This window comes from Bradysia coprophila (assembly GCF_014529535.1).
Source record: "Bradysia coprophila strain Holo2 chromosome X unlocalized genomic scaffold, BU_Bcop_v1 contig_128, whole genome shotgun sequence".
Lineage (NCBI taxonomy): Eukaryota > Metazoa > Arthropoda > Insecta > Diptera > Sciaridae > Bradysia > Bradysia coprophila.
In genome coordinates this window covers 3,185,797-3,207,991 of record NW_023503295.1, presented here as the reverse complement: position 1 = coordinate 3,207,991, position 22,195 = coordinate 3,185,797, and the positions used below count along the sequence as shown (strand labels likewise).

Here is a 22,195-nt window from a genome sequence, read left to right as displayed (position 1 = left end):
TGCCATATAGGTTTGTTCCAAGGTCATTTCGAAATGTCAAATTTCATCCACAGAAGGCAACTTAACCTCAACTTTCAGGTTGACGAAAATTTTAACGAAAAAATTTCAAAGAAATTTGTTCACCTTTAGGTTATGTTCATCTCTGTGGATGAAATCGTCAGCGTTCGTATTGTCAAAGTTCGGGTTTACAGTTATTTGGAACAAACCTATAGTCTGTGTTGAATTGTCGAATTGTAACAACGATTGTCGAATTGCAACAGGTATAAGAACAGTTGTAGTACCAACATTGCACCATGTGACATTGAATGGTATGCACGATTTTTCCATCTAGACTGCGGAATTGAACCGCCTAGACCTGACCTGTTCCGAGCATTAAATTACCAAAAATAGGCCATGCTCGAAGCACATTTGCTTGAAGTTCTTTGCTGTTAAAGATCAATTCAACTTGTTTAAGTCATTATTGCATTTAAGTTCTATTAATACTTTCTTTCTTCGCCCATTTTAGATCCTTTCTTACAATTTAAATAGCATTTTCCATCAGTATCAGTACATTCCAGCAGGAGAAAAAAAAATGTTTCATTTTATGATTTTCAATTGATTCCCATTTAAATGCACAGCATTCCTGCTATTTCTATTACTCTGACGGTATACACAAAACGGCTACATTTTAACATTTCCTCCAGGAAGCACTGAACATCGTTTATTGAATTATTTGAACTTCCATAGATAATATAAAATAACAGGTAAAATACCTCTACATTCATAGCTGGGAAAATGAATGGACATTCATACAAAACACACAATTGACTTTTCCCAGTTTATAAAGCGAACCAGTGTGATGCTTCGGTACATACAATAGCTAGCGAAAAGCGATTTCAATTCATGAAATTACATTGTAAAAATTGAACATAGCTCGGATGAATGTCGTGTACTATTTTTTATATATTTAAAAAAAAACAATATTGCATTGATCCACACATTTTTTACTCTCATTTCGTTGTTTAGATAGTATAAAGCGATCGCATGCTTGTTTAATACTGACCTCAATCTATATATGTACAAAATAGGCGGAAATTTATAAACTGACATTCATTTTGAATATGCAAAAGGTAAACGTGTAGGTACTAAAAGTTTGGTTAATGCCACAACAACTGACTCATGTAGAGGTATAAGGGTTATTCATATTGTGAACGTAAGCTAGGGAAGACAGTTTTGTTTTTTGTACGTAAAATTTCGCTGAAAAAATGTGACGAATAATAGTAGATTACTAGATTACTCACCTGGATACGAGATAACTAGTTACTTCCCAGTTATAGTATGCTATTTTACCTTACGATGTTGGTAAAGGCTTTGCCCTAGGGCAGTAATGGCCTTATTACTTTCCTAGTAAGATAAAGTTCAAAAGTTTTCTCAAGATTTTCGTTGTAGCGCTAAGCTTGGACGGTAGAATGGTTGAGGAAAAACACAATGAGGACAACCAAAGATCAACTTAATGCTCAGGTGTAACCAGGGCCTACTTTTTAGAAACTTTTAGAGAAAATCGAGAAATTCAAGAAACTTTGAAAAATTCAAGAAAGTTCGAGAAATTCAAGAAATTTTGAGAAATATTTCTTGAATTTCTCAAAGTTTCTTGAATTTCTCGAATTAGAGAAATTTCAAGAAATTCAAGAAAATTCAAGAAATTCGAGAAATTCAAGAAATTTCAAAAACTAATTTCTCGAGTTTCTTGAAGTTTCTCGAATTTCTCGAATTCGAGAAAATTCAAGAAATTCGAGAAAATTCGAGAAATTTCAAGAAATTCAGGAAATTAGTTTCTAAAAAGTAGGCCATGGTTGTAACATAACAGATCATGCCCGCACGTTAGTAAGCGGGCGTGACGCAAGTCCACTACCAAAAATTTGTTGACAATTTTTTTTTTTGAGGACACGGTGGAGCATATTAACAGCAACTTTTTGACTAATCCCCCTTAACTCCAACGACCCCCAAACTCGCATATCTAAAATCTAGGAATCCATACGAGTTCAACGAGCTATCACACGTTACTGCAGCTTCAAAATTGGCCGAGATATTGAACTTCGAAATATTGATGCACGTTAGTTAGTTAGTTCCTATGGAAAAGTGGATCCAGCAACTCCTAAACGTTTCTATAGCTTTCCTGAAATTTTGGTTATAGGCTGATAATGGCCCAAAAATAAGAATGGAATTTTCAAAAGTTGGAAAAAACCTAGATGTTGGGAGCTGGAGCTCCCCAAAGTCTTCATACAAATGTCATATGAAAGCCAATTTGTATGTGTATGTGTGTGTGTGAGTTGTATATTTTATTGTTGGTGGTAATGTGGTGAATGGTGTGTGTTCTTTTGGGATGTATTTCTTGTAGGGTATTATTGGGATCATTAAGTATTAACTTCCACTGGGCCGGTTCCTAAATTTTGGGATGACACATGATTCCTCTGGCACTACCTAACTTCCATCGGTTTTTTTGATGGATCTGGGTTATTCTCGATATGAGTGAGGTGTTCCAAAGTTGGTTCCTAAATTTTGGGATGACAGATGATTCCTCTGGCACTTCCTAACTTCCATCGGATTTTTTGATGGATTTGCGTTATTTTCGACATGAGTGAGGTGTTCCAAGGTTGGTTCCTAAATTTTGGGATGACAGATGATTCCTCTGGCACTTCCAAACTTACATCGGATTTTTTGATGGATTTGGATTATTTTCGATATAAGTGAGGTGTACCAAGATTGGTTTCTAGATTTTGGGATTCAGACTGACTTCTCTAGAATTTTTTAATTTCCATAAGGTTTTTGATGTTGTCGAAAAGACTTACTTACAAAAGTGGTGATATCAGTCAAAAAAACCCATAAAGGGTAAATGTGACGCAAGTTCTTTATCTTACTTACAAAATAACCGACATCGCTGAGGGTGACGCATTGTGCGCCGTACGCAAAAGTCTTATCCACAAAAAATTGACCCAACAATTTTTTGAAAGAAAGTTTTACAAAAAGAAATTTGCGTCACAAATGGCAGATGATTCGGCTTTCTTCCGTGTAAAGGTAAAGGACTTGCGTCACATTTACCCTTTAAGGGTTTTTTGACTGATCACTTATCCCACTTGGAGAAACCTTTGCGGATTGCGTAAATTTATGTACTTTGCACAGGTTTCTCCAGCTTGCATCCTTTTTCGAAAAAGTATGACCATCGTTTGGTGTTAAAATGTGTTAGTTTTCAGCAAAAATTTAAACTCCGAGAAAACACAAAATATGTGCCAATTTTCGTGTCTATTGCTCTTAATTGTGGCAACTCTTTAATTCTGCGACTATTCATACCCATATCTAGCTTATACATTACACTTGCAAGTTTCTTAGCGTGTAAACTTGGGCTGTTCTGTGTCATATAGCGATAGCGTCGAGACAGAAAACTCCAATAAAAATTGTTTCCCCTAAAACAATACATTATCTTGCCCACAGCCCACATTCCTGTTTCGGCTGATATACTTACACATAAATGTCATTTCCGTAAAAGATAAGCATGAAATTATCATAAAATAAATAATTATTTTGCCTCTACGCTCCTTTCAGGTGGTGATTGGATAAAAGGAAATGGATTGGAACACTAAGTCGGTCATTGTACTTATCTTGCACACAGGTAATTTAACCATCCCAATTATATTATACGACACTGAAATGAACTTAATCAGAACACCCATATATATTCGCATCAAATCGCTTGTATATAAATCGTAAACGAAGAAACAATTAACATTTTCAGACTTAATATATCTCACTGTAGCATCCCTTATTGAAAGTGGTATTCAAGCGCCGATATTTTTACAAGAACCTTTGTCAAGACTTACATTTAGCAATGACAGTGGTTCGCAAATTTCATGCTCAGCACATGGAAACCCTAGTCCAACGGTGACGTGGGTGTTGCATGACGGATCAGTAGTTAGCTCGGTGCCCGGATTAAGGTAATTTCATATGTGTATTTTGTTGTTCAATTTATTCGCCGAGTGTTGTTAGATCGTTGAATGAAATGAATTTTTGAAAGAAAATTCAATTTCAGTCATTGTTGTATATTAAGGTTATTCGTTAGGGTGTATCGAATTTTTAGAATTTTAAGGGCCGCGATAGCCTGTGTGCGGAAAACGTAGATCATTGAAAACTAATTCCAGGCATCTGGTTGATGGATCCGAAGGTGCCCGGGAAGAAGTCCTCCCGGACGACTTTAACTTTCAAATGGTCATAACTCGGAAAGTTGAGAGTATTTCTGAAAACAATGTTCTAGCAGGATGTAGAGCGTTAAAAACTCTACAAAACTGCCAAAGAAACCGATGGTCCAAAAGGTGTGTCTGTCGAGGTTTAATAACATCGAAAGTTCGACATTTTGGTTTTTGACTTTTATTTCCTGAGAGACAAATTATTAAGTTTAGCTTTTGGCATGAGGTTGTAGAGGAGGTCGAGTACTACCAGTACACTAGGCAGTGTCCCGGTCGGCGATCCATCCGAAACCACTTTTTCAACATTAATGAATGAACTTTTTAAGTGTACCCACGTCGCCCACGAAGCCAGTGCAGACACTGTAACCGGTGTTGCTGAGTCGAGGTAACCTTGGCCAGTAAGTGCACATAATATTCCATAACAGTAGCTGAACTCTTTTACAAAATATTTGGGATCTCGATGTAGCACATTATATTGACACGGTATACCACGAAGTTCAACCTTTTGTAAAAATATCGAAAAATGTGTATTTGCAACGAAATCGACTTCTTACTACTGTTCGTGGGTCAAATAACTAATTCAAACGATTATTTGTTGTTTTTCTCACAAATTTCACTTTCTCAGATTTTGTAGTACAAAATGTGCTACACCGAATTCTAGTGTACTTAGTAGTACTCGACCTCCTCTACAACCTCATGCCAAAAGCTAAAGTTATAATTTGTCTCTCAGGAAATAAAAGTCAAAAACCAAAATGTCGAACTTTCGATGTTAGAAAACCTCGACAGACACACCTTTTGGACCATCGGTTTCTTTGGCAGTTTTGTAGAGTTTTTAACGCTCTACATCCTGCTAGAACATTGTTTTCAAAAATACTCTTAACTTTCCGAGTTATGACCATTTGAAAGTTAAAGTCGTCCGGTGGGACTTCTTCCCGGGCACCTTCGGATCCATCAACCATATGCCTGGACTTAGTTTTCAATGATCTACGTTTTCCGCACACAGGCTATCGCGACCCTTAAAATTCTCAAAATTCGATACGCCCTATTATTCGTAGCACTGCTCATAGCATTAACGGAATGTAGAGGTTATGGTGGTAAGAAATACCTCTTAAGAGGAATAACAAAGAATGTTATAAGTGTTTTCGGTAGTTTTAAGTATTTGAATTATGTTTCTGTATTGGACCACGAACTTATACGTCCTAAGTAAGACCTAATCTACCTCTTAAGATGGTTTCTATTGTGAGTTTAACTCAAACAACAGGTCGCCTGTCATAACAAGTGAAACACAGAGACTACTGTGTCCTTCCAATATTGTCTTCATTAATGCTACGAGCAGTGCTATGGTTTATTTGTTTCATTTGATTTACAAGTTATTTATTGCTTACTAAAGTCCATTAAAGTAGCAGAAGTTTGCGTTTCGTACAATACATACGATAGATACATGTGAATGTTCAAAAACCTAACATTGCGCAAAGGCAAACTTAAAATGGCTTGACTGATCGTCGACACTTTCTGCTTTAACGAATCAAGCTGAGGAAACTAAAAATACTAATAAGCTCACATGCCAAAGGACAGTATTTATATTTCGACGATCGAGAATATGTCTACATGCTTCTGCACAAAGACGGTTCATTTCATCAATATGAAGCATTTTTTCGGTGTACAGAAAATCCGTGGATTTTACAATAAGGCTTCATGTGTTTTAAAAATGAAACCTCTGCTACGCTACATCCTCGGAGATATTCATTAGGTGGGTCAAAAACCCACCTTTTTGTTCTCAGTGACATAATGTACTGTTTTATCCATTCAAATGAGAAAATGTCATTTACAATTTCTTTTTTCAAAATTCGCACGAAAAACGTTGTGTGCACCTTAACGAATTAAGAACCTCGGGCTGACCGCAAACTTCACTCTTGTTGAAGTTTCTTATTGTCCTCCTGGTAAACAAATAATTGTTTCAAGAGAATTAAATTGACTTATTCAATCGGGTAGACGTCTACTCGACGTCCTCTAGCCTAAAAGAAGAAAACAGCATGCAACAAACATAAGTCAAATCTTATTTGCACGATTTTCAATGTGGGCGTGAGTGCATGTAAACGAAAGGAATAATTTTCACTCGAGATGAAGTGCAAGCGCACACATGCAACCAAGTGTATAATGACTCACTTACTTGAAGGCTCGACCAAGCTCAACAAGAATAAAGAAGTGTTTTATCTGTGTTATTTATCCTGCTCGTTGGAAGATAACATCGGATAGAAAGTTGATGAATTACTCTCCAATTCAAGCGAATATCCGAATATTGAGGGTTAGATCTGAATACAAATGACCCATAAAGACCATTAAAACATAAAACAACAGTTTAAAACGAGCCATCAGAACAGTCGGAGCGTTTGCTGCGACTGAGCCCCGTACAAACCCGTATATCTATTGCGTACGTGACCCTAGTGCGTCTGTCACCCTACTTTGACCGTAAGCCTATTGCGCCGGTTAATGTAGTTAAAGTAAAATTATTATGTAATGTGTACATCTTACAAATTGCGCATAGCGCAATTACGAAGCCCCGTACGACGTTCCTTTCAAATGGAACAAAAATTTCAAGTTGACCTAACATTTTATTTTTTTGAAGGGCCTAGTATCGCCTTCAGTCCGAGGACCCAAATTTAAAATTTATTTTCAACTACATTCTATTCGGCCTTTGATTACCTCCCAAATGAAACAAAAATTACGAAAAACAGATGAAATTTGCTCGAGTTATATGTAAAATACACATAGGGCCCTAGTATCGGCCTCAGTCCGAGGACCCAAATTTAAATGTTTTTTCAACTACATTCTATTCGGCCTTTGATTACCTCCCAAATGAAACAAAAATTACGAAAAACGGATGAAATTTGCTCGAGTTATATGTAAAATACACATAGGGCCCTAGTAGTGGCCTTAGTCCAAGGACCCAAATTTAATTTTTTTTCAACAACATTCTAATCGGCCTTGGAATACCTTCCAAATGAAACAAAAATTACAAAAAAAGGATGAAATTTGCTCGAGTTATATGTAAAATACACATAGGGCCCTAGTATCGGCCTCAGTCCGAGGACCCAAATTTAAATGTTTTTTCAACTACATTCTATTCGGCCTTTGATTACCTCCCAAATGAAACAAAAATTACGAAAAACGGATGAAATTTGCTCGAGTTATATGTAAAATACACATAGGGCCCTAGTAGCGGCCTTAGGCCAAGGACCCAAATTTAATTTTTTTTCAACAACATTCTATTCGGCCTTCGATTACCTTCCAAATCAAACAAAAATTACGAAAAACGGATGAAATTTACTCGAGTTATATGTGAAATACACATAGGGCCCTAGTAGCGGCCTTAGGCCAAGGACCCAAATTAAATTTTTTTTTCAACAACATTCTATTGGGCCTTCGATTACCTTCCAAATCAATCAAAAATTACGAAAAACGAATGAAATTTACTCGAGTTCTATGTAAAATACACATAGGGCCCTAGTAGCATTTCAAGTCTAAGGCCCTAACTCACGGTCCACTCACCCGATTTAAAAAAAACTTTTTTGTCCTGGATTGGTATTGACAATACCTATCATTTGCCGTGTCATTTACATTTCCATCGTTTATTTTGCCATAAATATCACCAAAAGACCTTAAATTACTTAGGTGGCCCTAACTCACGAAGGGCCAACCCGAATATGCTCATTTTCGAACTTAGCCTCACTATTTCGACTATCTTTCAGGGGAAAAATAAATTTTGAAATCGGATTTGATTTAATCAAGATATCGACGTGACGGACAGACGGACAGAAGGACAGACGGACAGACAAAATTTTTATTGCGGATTCGTCATCTATGAACATAGGCAAACACTTTGCCCTTACCGTCTGCTTCGAATTCCATCAATTACACACGGCATCGTAATCCTATAAGCCCCTTTGTACTTCGTACGGGGCTAAAAAATCTGATTATTATCACTGAAGATATTGCGGACGGATAGAAATCGCAAACATTACAGATGTCGTTTAGAGAAAGAAGTCTATTCGCGCATCGAGTCGATTAAGATTATTGTTTCCAATATTACACTTCGTATTCGTCTCAAGAATAAGAAAGTGTTAAGTCAAGGTCAATAAAGTAATCTTAGACTAGAGGCGTGCGTTTTTGTTAGTATTGAAGCTATTTAATTCAAGCGAATACCTCGTTCAGCAACCTCCAGCATTTTTGCCGCCAGACTCTATTTCTTTCCACAATTGTACAATTATTATCAAAGCAATTTCAAAGAGTTGTGCAACGTCATGGTGTGTAACCTCTAGCTAGCGGTTCTATGTCGTCGGATATACGATCAGGTAGTTGGAATTAATTTAGTTTAGGAGATAGTTGAATATATTTCAATTCCTCAACTAGCATCCCTACTGTTTGATGTTGTCTTCCTTTGGTATGTGCGATAGTATGAGCACGTTGATATTATTGCTATCCGTACACAGACCGTCTACTCCAATTATTTTCATATATATATATATATAAAAGCATAATCCATTGCCAGCATTTCTCTATGTATGTATAAACAGATAAACAGGTCCGGACTGGCTACCGATAGGCCCTTCGGGCAAATTCGTAGGACGTCCATAAAATTTGAGAAATTCTAATGAAATCAGTTTTTTTCATACAGAAGTGAAAAGGGCCTTTTGGGAGCCGCCCCACTTCATAGCAGGACCAGTAAGATAAAACAGATAATTTTTCCATGAAAAGTCTAATATTGCAGACGCAAAACAATTGTTGTAACTCCACGAAGGATCAAAATAACATTTTCTACGGTCAAAGTAAAGTAATATATAAAAGCGGGGGGATTTATATTTTTGTTTTTTGCAAGATTATGTTCCACAGGATTTGTTCTTTCATACTTTCGTCCACGAGATACATGTTACATGTAACAGAGAATTCTTCGTATATTGTATGTGATTCTACGCCAAGCAATATATCACTTCCAATTTAATATGTTGTTTAAAATAAATATTTACCATCTCTAGAGAAAAATCCATTTTATCTTGTTGAGAAAAACAATTTATTTGTGTACAATTTGCACTATTTTAAATGTAATGCCATGAAAATAGAAAATTCATTCTGAACAAGATATGCTTTTTACATTATTCACATTCACAGTGCATATTTGAATGCATATATAGAATGCATATCCGTAAGATTGTGCTCTATTCCAAACTAAAAAAAAAATACGTAAAATGAAACTCCACCAGAAGAACACCAGCTTGCGATGAATATGTCTCGCAGGAGTGCTTTTTCGTTTTCACACAATATCTGTCACGTGTCACCATGACGGTCGGAGATAGATAGAACCTGAATGGAAAGACGCAGCACTATCCTCCCAAAGGTAAACGAAAGAAGTCTCTTTTAAAAATAAAAATCAATTTGACACAAAAGATGTACTGAAAATAAAACAGATCCATGACTCAACCAAGATGTGACCATACTATTAAACATTGAGCTGCTCGTTTAGAAATAAACAAGCCATCGCAATTTGGGTGGGTCGGATTTCTTGACTAAAAAGAATTTCTTCAGTTTTGCTTGATTTCAATTCACACCATAACGTGCTCGGCTACGTTTAGTGAGGCTTATGTCGGAAAGCCTGGTGAGAATATCAGAAAATTTGATTTTTTGATTTCACAGTCACAAACAGTGATGTAAGTGCACTTTACCGTGCGCTGGCATGTAATAATAATTATATGTCTAGAACGATAATCTCGAGCTTATCCCTCTAGGGAGTTTTTGTTTATCTCGATATATCTGTTCTCGACAGATAAAATATGATATGCACCTATTGCCAGACTGTTATTTTGACGTGTAGGCATTATGGCCCACGCCTTCGGCTAGGGCAATAATGCCCTACACGTCAAAATACCAATCTTGGCAACAGGTGCATAATATATATTATCGCATACGCGGTGTGATTCCCCGAAAAAATTATTCACCTAGGATATATAAACAAACATTATACTTCTGTAAATTGTCAAAGTGTCATTCGCATATCTTGTTGTCTCGTTTTCGCTTATGCGATAAAAAAGAATATGCACGTATGACAAGCCGTCTCGGCAAGCCTCGACCGCTTTGTCATACGTGCATAATATTTATTATCGCATAAGCGAAAACGAGACAACAAGATATGCGAATGACACTTTGACAATTTACAGAAGTATAATGTTTGTTTATATATCCTAGGTGAATAATTTTTTCGGGGAATCACACCGCGTATGCGATAAAAGAAATTATTCTCGTTATTTGTGAAATTTTCTTTTACAGTTTGTTCAAAAATGAAATGCACAGTTTTTAGTATTTCGAGACAGTTGAAAATTTCAATCTGTCAGATAGTAAAGGATGCGTTTAATTAACCGGCGCATTAACAGATTTGAAATTTGAATGGTTTTTTCCACAGCTACAGATTTTTGCATGTTAAGTTTCTTACATTTTTTGCAAATAGCATTTTAATAGTACACGGAAAAAAAAGATTTGGAAAGAATTGTTTGCTAGAAATATATTTATAGTTGTAGTATAATTATTTGTGACAAATTATTTCAAAATATATTCGTTACAAATATATAAATATTTGTAGCAAATATGTAAATATTTGTTACAAATATATTTAATTATTTATGACGAATTATTAAAAAAATATTTGTGGCAAATAATTAAATATATTTCGGACAAATATTTATATATTTGTAACGAATATAGTTAATTATTTGCTACAAATGTTTATGTAATATATTCGCCACAAATATTTATATATTAGATACCAATTTTTTACATTAAATTGGTATTAAATATTTCTTTTTTTTCCGTGTAGGAAACTTAGATTTCGTCAGAAGAATTTGCGAACGGAAAAATTTAAATTTATTTTTAGTCTGAGTATTGTTCTACATCTATAATTTCTCTTAGATCGTGTCTTTATTCAAAGAAGTCGATGGTGTTGTACAGCGGCTAACTGTTCAACTTCAATTAGCAGCAAAAAATCATCTCGGAAAAAAATTCAATTATTCGAAGCAAATTTAATGTTGAAAATTTGGTTCGAATATTTAAATATTTGTCACAAATATTTCAAATATTTATGAGAAATAAATTCAAAATTATTTGTGACAAATATTTTAAATTATTTGTCACAATTTTTTTAAAATATTTACGACAAATAATTTTGAATTTATTTCTAATAAATAATTTAAATATTTGTTGCAAATTTATAAAATATGTGTCACAAATAATATAAATATTTGTCACAATAAATTTGGAATTTATTTGTCACAAATATTTAAAATATTTATAACAAATAATTTAAAATTATTTTATATTTTATATATTTGTCACAAATAAATTGCGAATTTATTTGTTACAAATATTTACATATTTGTGCCAAATATTTATATAAAATGAAAGCAAAATAAAATGATCGAGTCTGGTTTTTGACAATTGAATTTCAATTGTCAAAAACCAGACTCGATCATTTTATTTTGCTTTTACCTTATTTGTAAAAAATAATTGTTGACAAATTTTTTTTCCCTGATTCTTATTCGTGTTTCCAATATCGTCACTTCAAGTGCTGATAAAACTTCTTGTAAAAAATTTGCTAAATGTATGAAGCAGACGGTCTTTCTACAGATTTGAGTATTCAAAGACCATCGATTTGTTTGAATAGCAACACGATCTAAGAGAAATCATAGATGTAGAACAATACTCAGACTCAAAATAAATTTACATTTTTCCGTCCGCGAATTCTTCCTACGAAATCTAAGTTTCCTACTATTAAAATGATATTTGCAAAAAATGTAAGAAACTTAACATGCAAAAATATGTAGCTGTGGAAAAAATCATTCAAATTTCAAATCTTTTAATGCGCCGGGTAATTAAACGCATCCTTTACTATCTGACAGATTGCAATTTTGAAACGTCTCGAAATACTAAAAACTGTGCATTTCATTTTTGAACAAACTGTAGTTTTTGTGCTTGTGTGTGTTCGACAAGTCGTGACACGTGAATTCACTTGACTGCGTCTACCAACGCACTTCAAGCAAAAGTGCTTCGAGTGACAGCTGCCAAATAGAGTACTATCAAAATTTACGTTTCAATAAAATGCAAATCTTAATCTTAATCTTGGAGTTTCTTTCTAGAACTAAAGTTTCTGTGGAACAAAATTCTACAGATTTGATAAGGAAGTGAAAATTACTCTATTTTTTGGGCCGTATGAACTAGGCCCCACCTCTTGAGTGGGTCAGGTCCCTTGACTGGCTTTTTTTATTATAATTCCAGTCTTAGTTTTCTAATTATTTTTAAATGAATTGGTGTTGTTGAGATCACAAAATTAAAGTCACATGAAAAGGTGATGTCTCATTTATTTAGAAAACAGCAGTCATCACATGCTTCATTTTACTCAAATCTTTTTAATTTTCTGAAGAAACAAAAAGAGCCACGCATTGAAGGTCCAGCGAGCGATGTCTTACTCCTAATATGAGTCTCCTATTATAGTCTACTATTATTTATTTAGCGTATGGTTTGTACAATCTATGTTATTTACATTTGTATCTTATGACTATCTACAATTACCACCGAGAGGTCTTTCGACAGGTTCGGGTATTATTTAATCGTACAAGGTCTTAACTTAGTTTATTTCACACATTAATTCTATATGTCCATTGTAACAAGATCCCGCCGGGAGGTTGAACTAGTCAACAGATTCGGCAACCGAGTGGTGACATCTGTTATACGTTGATCGTACTTTCGACATGAACCCCATGTGTGATATTGAACGGGCTGTCACTTTCGCGTCTATTTTGTCGAATCTTTTGGTGTCTTTGGCGCCATCTCTGGAGTGATACGGGTACTATTCCTCTGTCATCCAATGTGTCGTCTTTATTGCATTCAGATGAATATTTCGACTGTTTTTGGGAAGGAATATTATTGATTAGGAAGGGATTTGGAGTGTCCCAACATGTTAGACAGGCTAACAGAGGTAGGGAAAAACCGGAAAGCGCAGGACCATATCAGTCACAGTCACAGAGAACGGACGTGTTTATGCGTTGCTCTCTAAAAGTGTTTCTTTTGTGTGGCTGTGTGTGAATTCATTTTCGATTTTGTCTAATTTCTGTGCCAACTTTTACGGCTTTGGTGTTTTTATTTTGCTGTAATGGTTAAATGGTGAAATTATTTTAAAGGTTTTATTAACGAAATCAAAGTGTTGTTCTCGTAGGTCATTTTCTCTTTGATCAATAAAGTTGTTCTCGCCTCATTGTGCGATATCAACAATTGTGTTATTTCCTTTGTTATTTAACATGTGCTTCGTGGCGTCGGTGTACGGATTAACAATCGACTCTACCAGAAGCTAATGCTAAATTACGTGCTCGATTAATGTACGAAAATGACACATTGCCGTATGGCATCTGGCAGTCAATTTTAGTGCAGGTAAGGTACAAACGCCTCGGGTTCTCATTTGACACCCCAAAACCACATAGCAAATTTTTACAAATTTGCTGTGGTACAATCCCAAGATACAGAAACTATCTTGTACTCCAAAATGACCGCGAGGTTTAACAGATCTTTTGATTGATACGTTGTATGGATGTCAAGGGATATGACGAAATACGAATCATTCAAACGCTACAACCTGCAACGCCAGAACGAGTTCAGTCACATGGTGGCATGGCGATTTATACGAAGAGGCAACTCATGGCCTATGGTGATTAGACACTTGCTATTACCTAAAACTAATAGCCGTAACCGTAACAAAGTCGGAAATATCAAAAAACCCAACATTCGCTTTCTCCATAAAAGAAACCATATCGACATAACGTCAATAGTAGAAAGAGCTACAACATGACAATGTTGATAGCGCCATCTTTGGGAAAATGTACAGGTCAATTAGTGATGGTTGTGGTATTCGCATACCACCCACGGCTTGGAGAATTCACAACGTATGGGACGTTAACACACGGTCGATTTGTGAACAATCTAAGTCGGGAGAGATATGATGTAAAATCACAGTCCATATGATCAAGAGACTTGTACAATAGCACAACAGGCCCATCTGAGGCTTAGGTGCTGGGCTTACACCCTCCCATCTAATCTAATCTAACCATGCCGAGGTGGGAATCGAACCCACGACCCCTGGGATGATGAGTCAGCGCGCTTACCCACTGATCCACCGAGGGCTCTGATGATTTGATAGCTCATTTTCTTTGTATTTCAAGTGAGAATATTTAAAAAATAATTTGGTTGCCGCGTCTCTAAAAATCTTCTTCGTTCTTTTTTGGAAGTTACACTGCGTCAAGTCCTCGCTAGCGCTCCGGACATGATAGACAAACTAAACAGTTTTGAGGGGTATGTTACTAAAAACATTTTTCCCTCAAATATAATGCGTTCTAGTCAACAATGAAACTTATATACAAAAATACATGTAATCGTCCAACACAAATTGACTACAACCCTGCATACACGGATACAAATATGTAATTTTTAATTGAACACAAAATTCAGGAATTTTTGTTTTTATTTGTTTACATTAGAAGGTTGAAATAAAACATTTAGCGAAATTTATTGATTTTTCATAAATTGAATACATTCGATAGCGTAGCCTATGCATATTTACATTTATTTGTACCAGAGGCGCCGACTTCTTTTTTCGTATAGTGTTGCCCAAAAAAGTCGCTTTTTTGTATGATCGAAAATTGATGTTTTATTAATTGATGCTTTTGTAAAATTTAATTATCGATAAACAGCCGTGTCCTGGGCACTTTTGAACATTGGGCGAAACTTCTTTATAAGAACCATAAGCTTTTTAAAGAATAAAAGATAATTGCGAGCGTAGCGAGTGATTTTTTTCTTAATTGTGCTGCCAGTGTAAATTCGGATGAAGATAAAGTTCGTTTCAATACGGTCCCTCAAAAACTTTGCTAACGCTCTTGTTTCATAAACATTCACACTTGAATACATATACTCACACACACATTCAAATTTGTCATGTAATGACTCACTTACTTTCCTAATGTTGTAACATACTCTTACAAAACTAGAACAGCGATAAAAAGATGTTAGTCGAGTTATCGTGTGGAACCGAAGGATTTCTTTTAAATTATGTAGAATTTCGAGAAAGTAGTGAAGCTAACGTTGGAATTGTTCTTAAAGTGAAATGCCACGCAGCGAGAATTTTTGACTTACATGCTCGTTTTCTTCTACAGTTTAAATCATTTTTGATGTAAAAATGATATTTATTGTGTCGTCGAGTCATAGTGTTGCTCAGCCTCGACTAATTTGGTCATAGTGTTGCCCGAGCCTCGCGGCAAGACCGTAGTCGGCGCCTCTGATTTGTACATATATATGTAATACACACACAGTACAGATAATATTTTATGCAGTCAAATAAATAAACAAATATACAAAATGTACCAACGTTAGAGGACCATTACATATAAATTTGCGCCGTTGTACACATTTATTGATTAAATTCAATATTACGTCAAAATGGTTTCGACTGTCCGTTTGGTGATCAAATATATTTCTTTCTCATTTATAATATTCATCATTCAGTTGAATCAAAAACAATTATGAACTTCACATTTTCAAATGGAGAGGTACTATTTTTTCATCCTGGAGTACCAAAAACGTCACATTCTCTCACCAAATTTAGTATCGAAAGAGCAACATTCTCCCATTCTATTTTCTCTCACTTTTCATTCCCGCTTATGTCATTTTCGATCCTACGCTTATTCCTTATTATTTCCCAGATGTGTCAAGTTGTTGTACGCACGCGAATTTTTTTTTTTTAGAGTCTTGTGACAATGCATTCAAGATGATTGCTTTCGGCATTCATACGGATTGCTTTTGCACTGCTACAATGTGTTGTTCAGTTTTGTTGTTCCGTTTTGTTCGGAATGTGACTTTGGTACTCCAGGATGAAAAATAGACACACCTTTTTGATCGTAATGATGGAATATACTTTTATCCTGCATTTAATGGATCTTTCAGTATTATATGCAGTGACCATTGTTAAAATTCTATTTTCTCTAAATTTTCCTAATTAAAGCTATTTTGTGGAAATTAGGTGAAAAGTGGGGAAATGTTTTTCCAAAAATATCCCATTCAGTACATGCCTACAATAAGTGACGATTATTATGATCTCATACTCATCCGCCCCACTTTTTCAATAACCGTTCAATATTATAACATGTCAAATTCAGCACGGTGCGCCTCAACCAAGTTTAAATCGAAGAGTCGTCCTATTCAATTAACCAAAAAAGTGGCCTCTTCAATTAAAAGCAGTCAAGAAACCTGGGCACAGGGTATGAATACAGTGCTTTTGTTAGGAATAAGGTCAGAATAAACATGAACGTTGAAGGGCAACAAGCCCAATATGAAGTGTTCAATTCTCATGTAGACGGTGGTGGTATGATCCTAGCCCAACTGTAGTTAGAATTACGGTTTATTGCAGCAGCCATACCATCGTAGTAACAATTTGCAGCCATTCCGATTGATGAAGAACCAAGCTACTCAAAATTCTGACACGAGGGGTGGATAAACGTAAATTTAGTTCGAACCTTGTTTTTTTTTAAACAAATGTTTTCTTGTTTTTTTTATGTTTTTTTATGTTTTTAAACAAAAATTGAACAAAATTACATTCACTTTCTTTGGTTTTATTTCGGGTTTTTTGTTTATTTTTTAGTTTTATTGTTTTCTTAATTTTTTTTTTTTTTGGTTTTAAACCAAAAAAATGGTGGCTCTTGGTCGTTTTTTTTGGTTTTTTGTGTTTTTTTTCTATTTTTTTCTATTTTTTTCTTCTTTTTTTGATTAGTTTTCTAGTTTTTTGACCGTTTTTTGTTTGTTTTTAAGTGACTATTGGCACTTGGGTGCGAATAGTGTATAAGAAGACTATTGGCACTTGGGTGCCAATAGTCTATATGAATGCTATTGGCACTTGAGTGCGATTAGTCTATATGAAGGCTATTGGCACTTGAGTGCGATTAGTCTATATGAAGACTATTGGCACTTGGGTGAAGGCTATTAACATAAAATGTTGTTTATGTTTGTTATTGTTTAAATGACAGTTAATGACATAATCAGAAGTTCGTCTTTATGAAGCGTAGGAACGCCTAAATAATTAACAATTTCTAAAATTGAGAGGCATTTTATGAAATTTGTCAACTGAAATCGAATCTTCAGTAAGTTAAGAAGCACCATGTAACAACACCAAACGGTTTTCTGTATTCCGTATGCCTTCAATTTTCAAAAAAACATTGAAACTGTCGCCTGGCGTTCTTATATTTTCCGTCTAGAGGTGTTCTGCTGCAGCCTAATAAAATTTATCCTGTTACGATTAAGAACGTCTGGGTATTGGTTCGACCCTAGTGAATTTATCCTTTTACGAATAAGAACGTATGGGTGTTCGATTTATCTTTCCGAATTTATGCTTCTACGAAAAGGGACGTAGAGGTGATCTACTAGAAACTACAGAATTTCTACTTTTACGAATAGGAACGAAAGGTGGTCTGTTCAACCCTGGTGAATTCATCTTTTTACTAAGAGGAACGTAGATGTGTTCTGCTCTACCCTAATAGAAATTATCCTTTTACGAATAAGAGCTTATGGGTGTTCGTTCGACCCTAGGAAATTTATCATTTTACGAAGAGGAAGGTAGATGTGTTTTGATCGACGCTAACAGAATTTCTCCTTTTACTAATAGGAGCGTAGAGATGTTCTGTTCATGTTGGAATCGGCAGGAATCTGGGACATAAGTTCCAGTGAAATAACGATTTATGTAAAGAAAAGTGACGAGCCAGAACCGTAATGAACCAGAACACGACAAACACACAATTTAGACTAAAGTTCCTATGATCACAAATTCGATGTGATTGCTAAGTTGATCTCCAACACTCCTCCTCAATCAGATCGACTTGATGAACTTAATTTTTCATCCTCCTCCTCAATTTATGACCTCCGAAGATACCATACCAAATAGGTTCTTTACGTTAGTGTGTCCAATCAATCCTTCATTATATATTGACTATGCATCTTGCTATGCTTAGCTACGCCAATTGCTATGCTCAGCTACGCCATTTGCTATGTCGTTGCTATGCAATGCTGTACCAAAGCCACGTCTCATAAATCTTCAAAATTCACCGAAATAAATAATGTCTCCAGTTGATCCTGACATTTAGATGTGCTGCTCTACCTTGCTATGCTGCTATGAATTCCTATGCTGCCTTGCCTTGCTATGCGAATGTATGTCGCTATGCCTTGCTATGCTTCTATGAAATTCTATGCCGCAATGCTACGCTTAGCTATGTTAATAATAGCTTCCACACGACTTGATAAACGCTCCTGGGCCCATAACCTGTTGGAATCAGGCAGGAATCTGGGACATAAGTTCCAGTGAAATAACAAAATTATCAATAGTCTATACGAAGGCTGCTGGCACTGGAGTGGAATTAGTTTATACGAATGCTATTGGAAGATGATTTGTGTAATTCATGTCGAAATAAGATTTTGCGCGGCACAAATCATCTTCCAATAGCATTCGTATAAACTAATTCCACTCCAGTGCCAGCAGCCTTCGTATAGACTATTGGCACCCAAGTGCCAATAGCATTCATATAGACTATTGGCACCTTAGTGCCAATAGCATTCATATAGACTATTCGCACCCAAGTGCCAATAGCCTTCTTATAGACTATTGGCACCCAAGTGCCAATAGCTTTCATATAGACTATTCGCACCCAAGTGCCAATAGCACGCGCCTTTTGTTTATTTTAGTTTTTTCTGTTTTTTTGTTTTTTCTGTTTATTTTTGTTTTTGTTTTCGATGGCTTCGAACCTTATTTTTTTAGTTTATCCACTCCTCGTTCTGACATTAAAAATAAAAAGTGAAACTTTTGATTTGTAGGGATGATTCGGTGTTGAAGTCACGCTACTCGAACGTTCAGCGAAGTTGAATTTCATGAATTTTACAAGTATTACAATTGAAATAGTAATTTATGCAACAAGTTGCGAAAAGAGGTTGTTTGCGTCACTAGATGTGATGTTATCAAACGAGCGAAGCGAGAACTCAGAGTCGGTTGAAAACTTCAACTGCACATATTTCAGTGTCGATGAATTTTAAACCCAATAAGTCCCTATTCGGCTCAATGGTACGTGTGATTACCTTTCTAATGACACCCCACACGACCCTGTACGGCTCGCGTAACTGGAGAAATTTTTGTGAGAAAAGTGCAATTTTTCGGTTTTTGCTCACCTTTCACCAGCCACACAAGCTTCGAAGAATTTTTTTTTAAGTGGTTTTGGCTTCTAGGGTCTGCCATTGAAGTTAACACATTTTACTAATCTTCATGTTGATTTAATGCGGGATGAGTCTATCTTCCTAACACTGTTTGCTTGCAATTTTTAACTCATTTCAAGATTATGTAATTACAGCAATTTTTCGCGAATCGGAATGAAACGTTCATATATTATGTTTTCGATGTTTTTACTACATCAACATCGAACTGTGATAAATGCGAAATTACTATTCATGTAAATAGATGGCAACACAACCATTCAATAATGATGTGAAATTTGAACTGGCTTTTCACACCATTGACTTCTCTACACACCGAAACCCAGCACTTTCTAAATGCATTTGACATGATGATGTCTTACCGTTGTTGCCATGGGAGTGAGAGGACCATTAACTGATGATTTATTTATTGTTTTAATCATAAATTTAATGGAAATTTAATTAAAGTGCATCGTTCGACTCAAAATCTATAATGCGAATTGTACAAATATGTGTGTTAGTTGATAATGTACCGAGCCAATTCTCGTAAATTAGGGGTCCACTGTGCATTGGATGGAGTGCAGCAAAATTAATTTTTAATCTCGTTCATTTCGTATAATATAAAATATACTTTAATTTCGACTATTCAATATTTGATATGAAATCGATTTTCGGGTTGTTCAAATATTTTATGTATACACGCGAATGGATGGAACATTTAAATTTTACATATTTGCGGGCAATTTATTTTGGACACATAAAATAAAATAGTGCAGCGAAAATGCATACATACATATACCTAAATCGATATCCATTTAATACAATAACAAAATGTTAATCAACCGTAAGATATTTAATTCAAAAATGTAAGTTGAAAAATTCCATATTGGACAGTTTATTAGTATCCTTTTGGATGCCCTGAATGATTTACATATACCAATTCTGCCTCATCGAATTATGTCAGACGTTTAAATCTATAATTTCAACCGTTCTGTTATGGCCGTATTTATATGATTTTGATATCCGTTGATATGTGCTGATGATGAGAATTTAGTGGATTTAGTGGTAATTAGCCAATATGAATGTACTTTGGCAACAAAGGATTAGTATAGCATTCGTGCTTTGATATACTCTCTAATACACTATTTGCACACAGTTGCTGATGGACCTTACAGTCTTAATTTCCGATTTTCTAGTAACGGTTGTCTAAGGAAAAATCAATTTGCCCTTAGTACTTAGGCCACTTTCTAGATGTCTCCGTTTTGCTTATATGTGCATGACAGTTGACTTACTTACTTACTTAGGCGGGCACTACAACCTACTATTGGTTTTGGCCTCTTCCAGCAATCTTCTCCAATCGGACCTATTTCGTGCCAACGTTCTCCAGTCGCTCACTCTTAGTACTTTCAGATCAGACTCAATTGCATCTTTCCATCTCGCTCTTGGTCTTCCTGGTCTGCGTCTTCCATCGGGATTTGTATTTAGCAGTTTCAGTGGTACACGTTCCTCGTTCATTCTTTGTACATGACCGAGCCATCTTAATCGATTGATTTTGATGAATTTGACTATATCAGGCTCCTTGTGAAGCTGATACAGCTCATGGTTGTATCTTCTTCTCCAGTTGCCGTTCACATTGACACCTCCAAAAATTGATCGAAGAATTCTCTTTCGAACGCCAAAAGTGTCTGTTCGTCACTTTGTGTCATGCACCAAGCTTCCGATCCATATGCTACAACTGGTCGAATCACCGATCTGTACAATTCGCACTTAAGGTTGCGGTTGAGTGTTTTTGACCGGATGAGTTTTTGAAGACTGTAGTAACTCCTGTTACCAAGCGTTACCCTTCTACGTATTTCCTCTCCGATACTATTATCACTATTGACCAGCTGTCGACAGTCTCGAAGTGTTTTCCATTCACCTAAGTCCTTCGAAGGCTTCAAAGGTATCAGATAGATTGTTCCGAATTCTGACCTTGGCTCTCACATGTGACAGAGTCATTCTAGCCAAATGAATAAGTTTTTTGGAGTAACCAAGTTCCACCATCGCATTTCATAGTTTCCTCCGAAAAACCCTGTCATAGACCGTTTCAAAATCAACAAACAAATCTGCCTGATGCTAAACATGACAGTTGACATTTCAAACAATTTAGCATATGTTAGACCTATTGTTTGAAGTGTCAACTGGCTTGTACACGGCGGCAAAATGGATAACTGTGAATTCATCTTTAGACATAGACCAATTTGTAGAAGGAAAAATCGGTTTGTCTGTGACGTAACACCTAATTGTAAGGTAGGTTAAACGAGAAAAATATCAATTTTCCTGTTAATCAGGCCAAATTGTAGAAAGAAAAAATCATTTTCTTTTAGTCACTTTCAAAAGTAATTGTCATGCAAAAGTCGACCATTACATCGCAGTTTGTCACCCGGCGAAAATGGTCCATTATTATGAAGAATATTTTCGGTTCATTCATTCCTTTATGACAGTTCAACTTTTTGCACATTTGATGCTGCCACGAAATTCATTAATTCGGAAACAAGTTTGTGACGCAAGCAAAATTGTTACCTCATGTAATGAATTACTTTCATTGTATCCAATGTCATCTATTTTTTTCCAAGCATTAACGTACTAGAGGCTTGCGACAATGAAAATGTAGTGTGTTCCACGACCAAGTATAC

General features: G+C 35.6%; 1 protein-coding gene across 1 annotated transcript in view; it reads left to right on the top strand.

Annotated features, from left to right (window-relative positions):
* LOC119067733 (Down syndrome cell adhesion molecule-like protein Dscam2) overlaps positions 1 to 22,195 on the top strand; it is a 104,210-nt gene that overhangs the window by 23,814 nt on the left and 58,201 nt on the right. Inside the window, exons 3-4 of the mRNA XM_037170845.1 lie at positions 3,580 to 3,646; positions 3,770 to 3,968. Of these exons, the coding sequence (XP_037026740.1) occupies positions 3,601 to 3,646; positions 3,770 to 3,968 (245 nt within the window). The 5' untranslated portion in view covers positions 3,580 to 3,600. The remainder of the gene's footprint in view (positions 1 to 3,579; positions 3,647 to 3,769; positions 3,969 to 22,195) is intronic.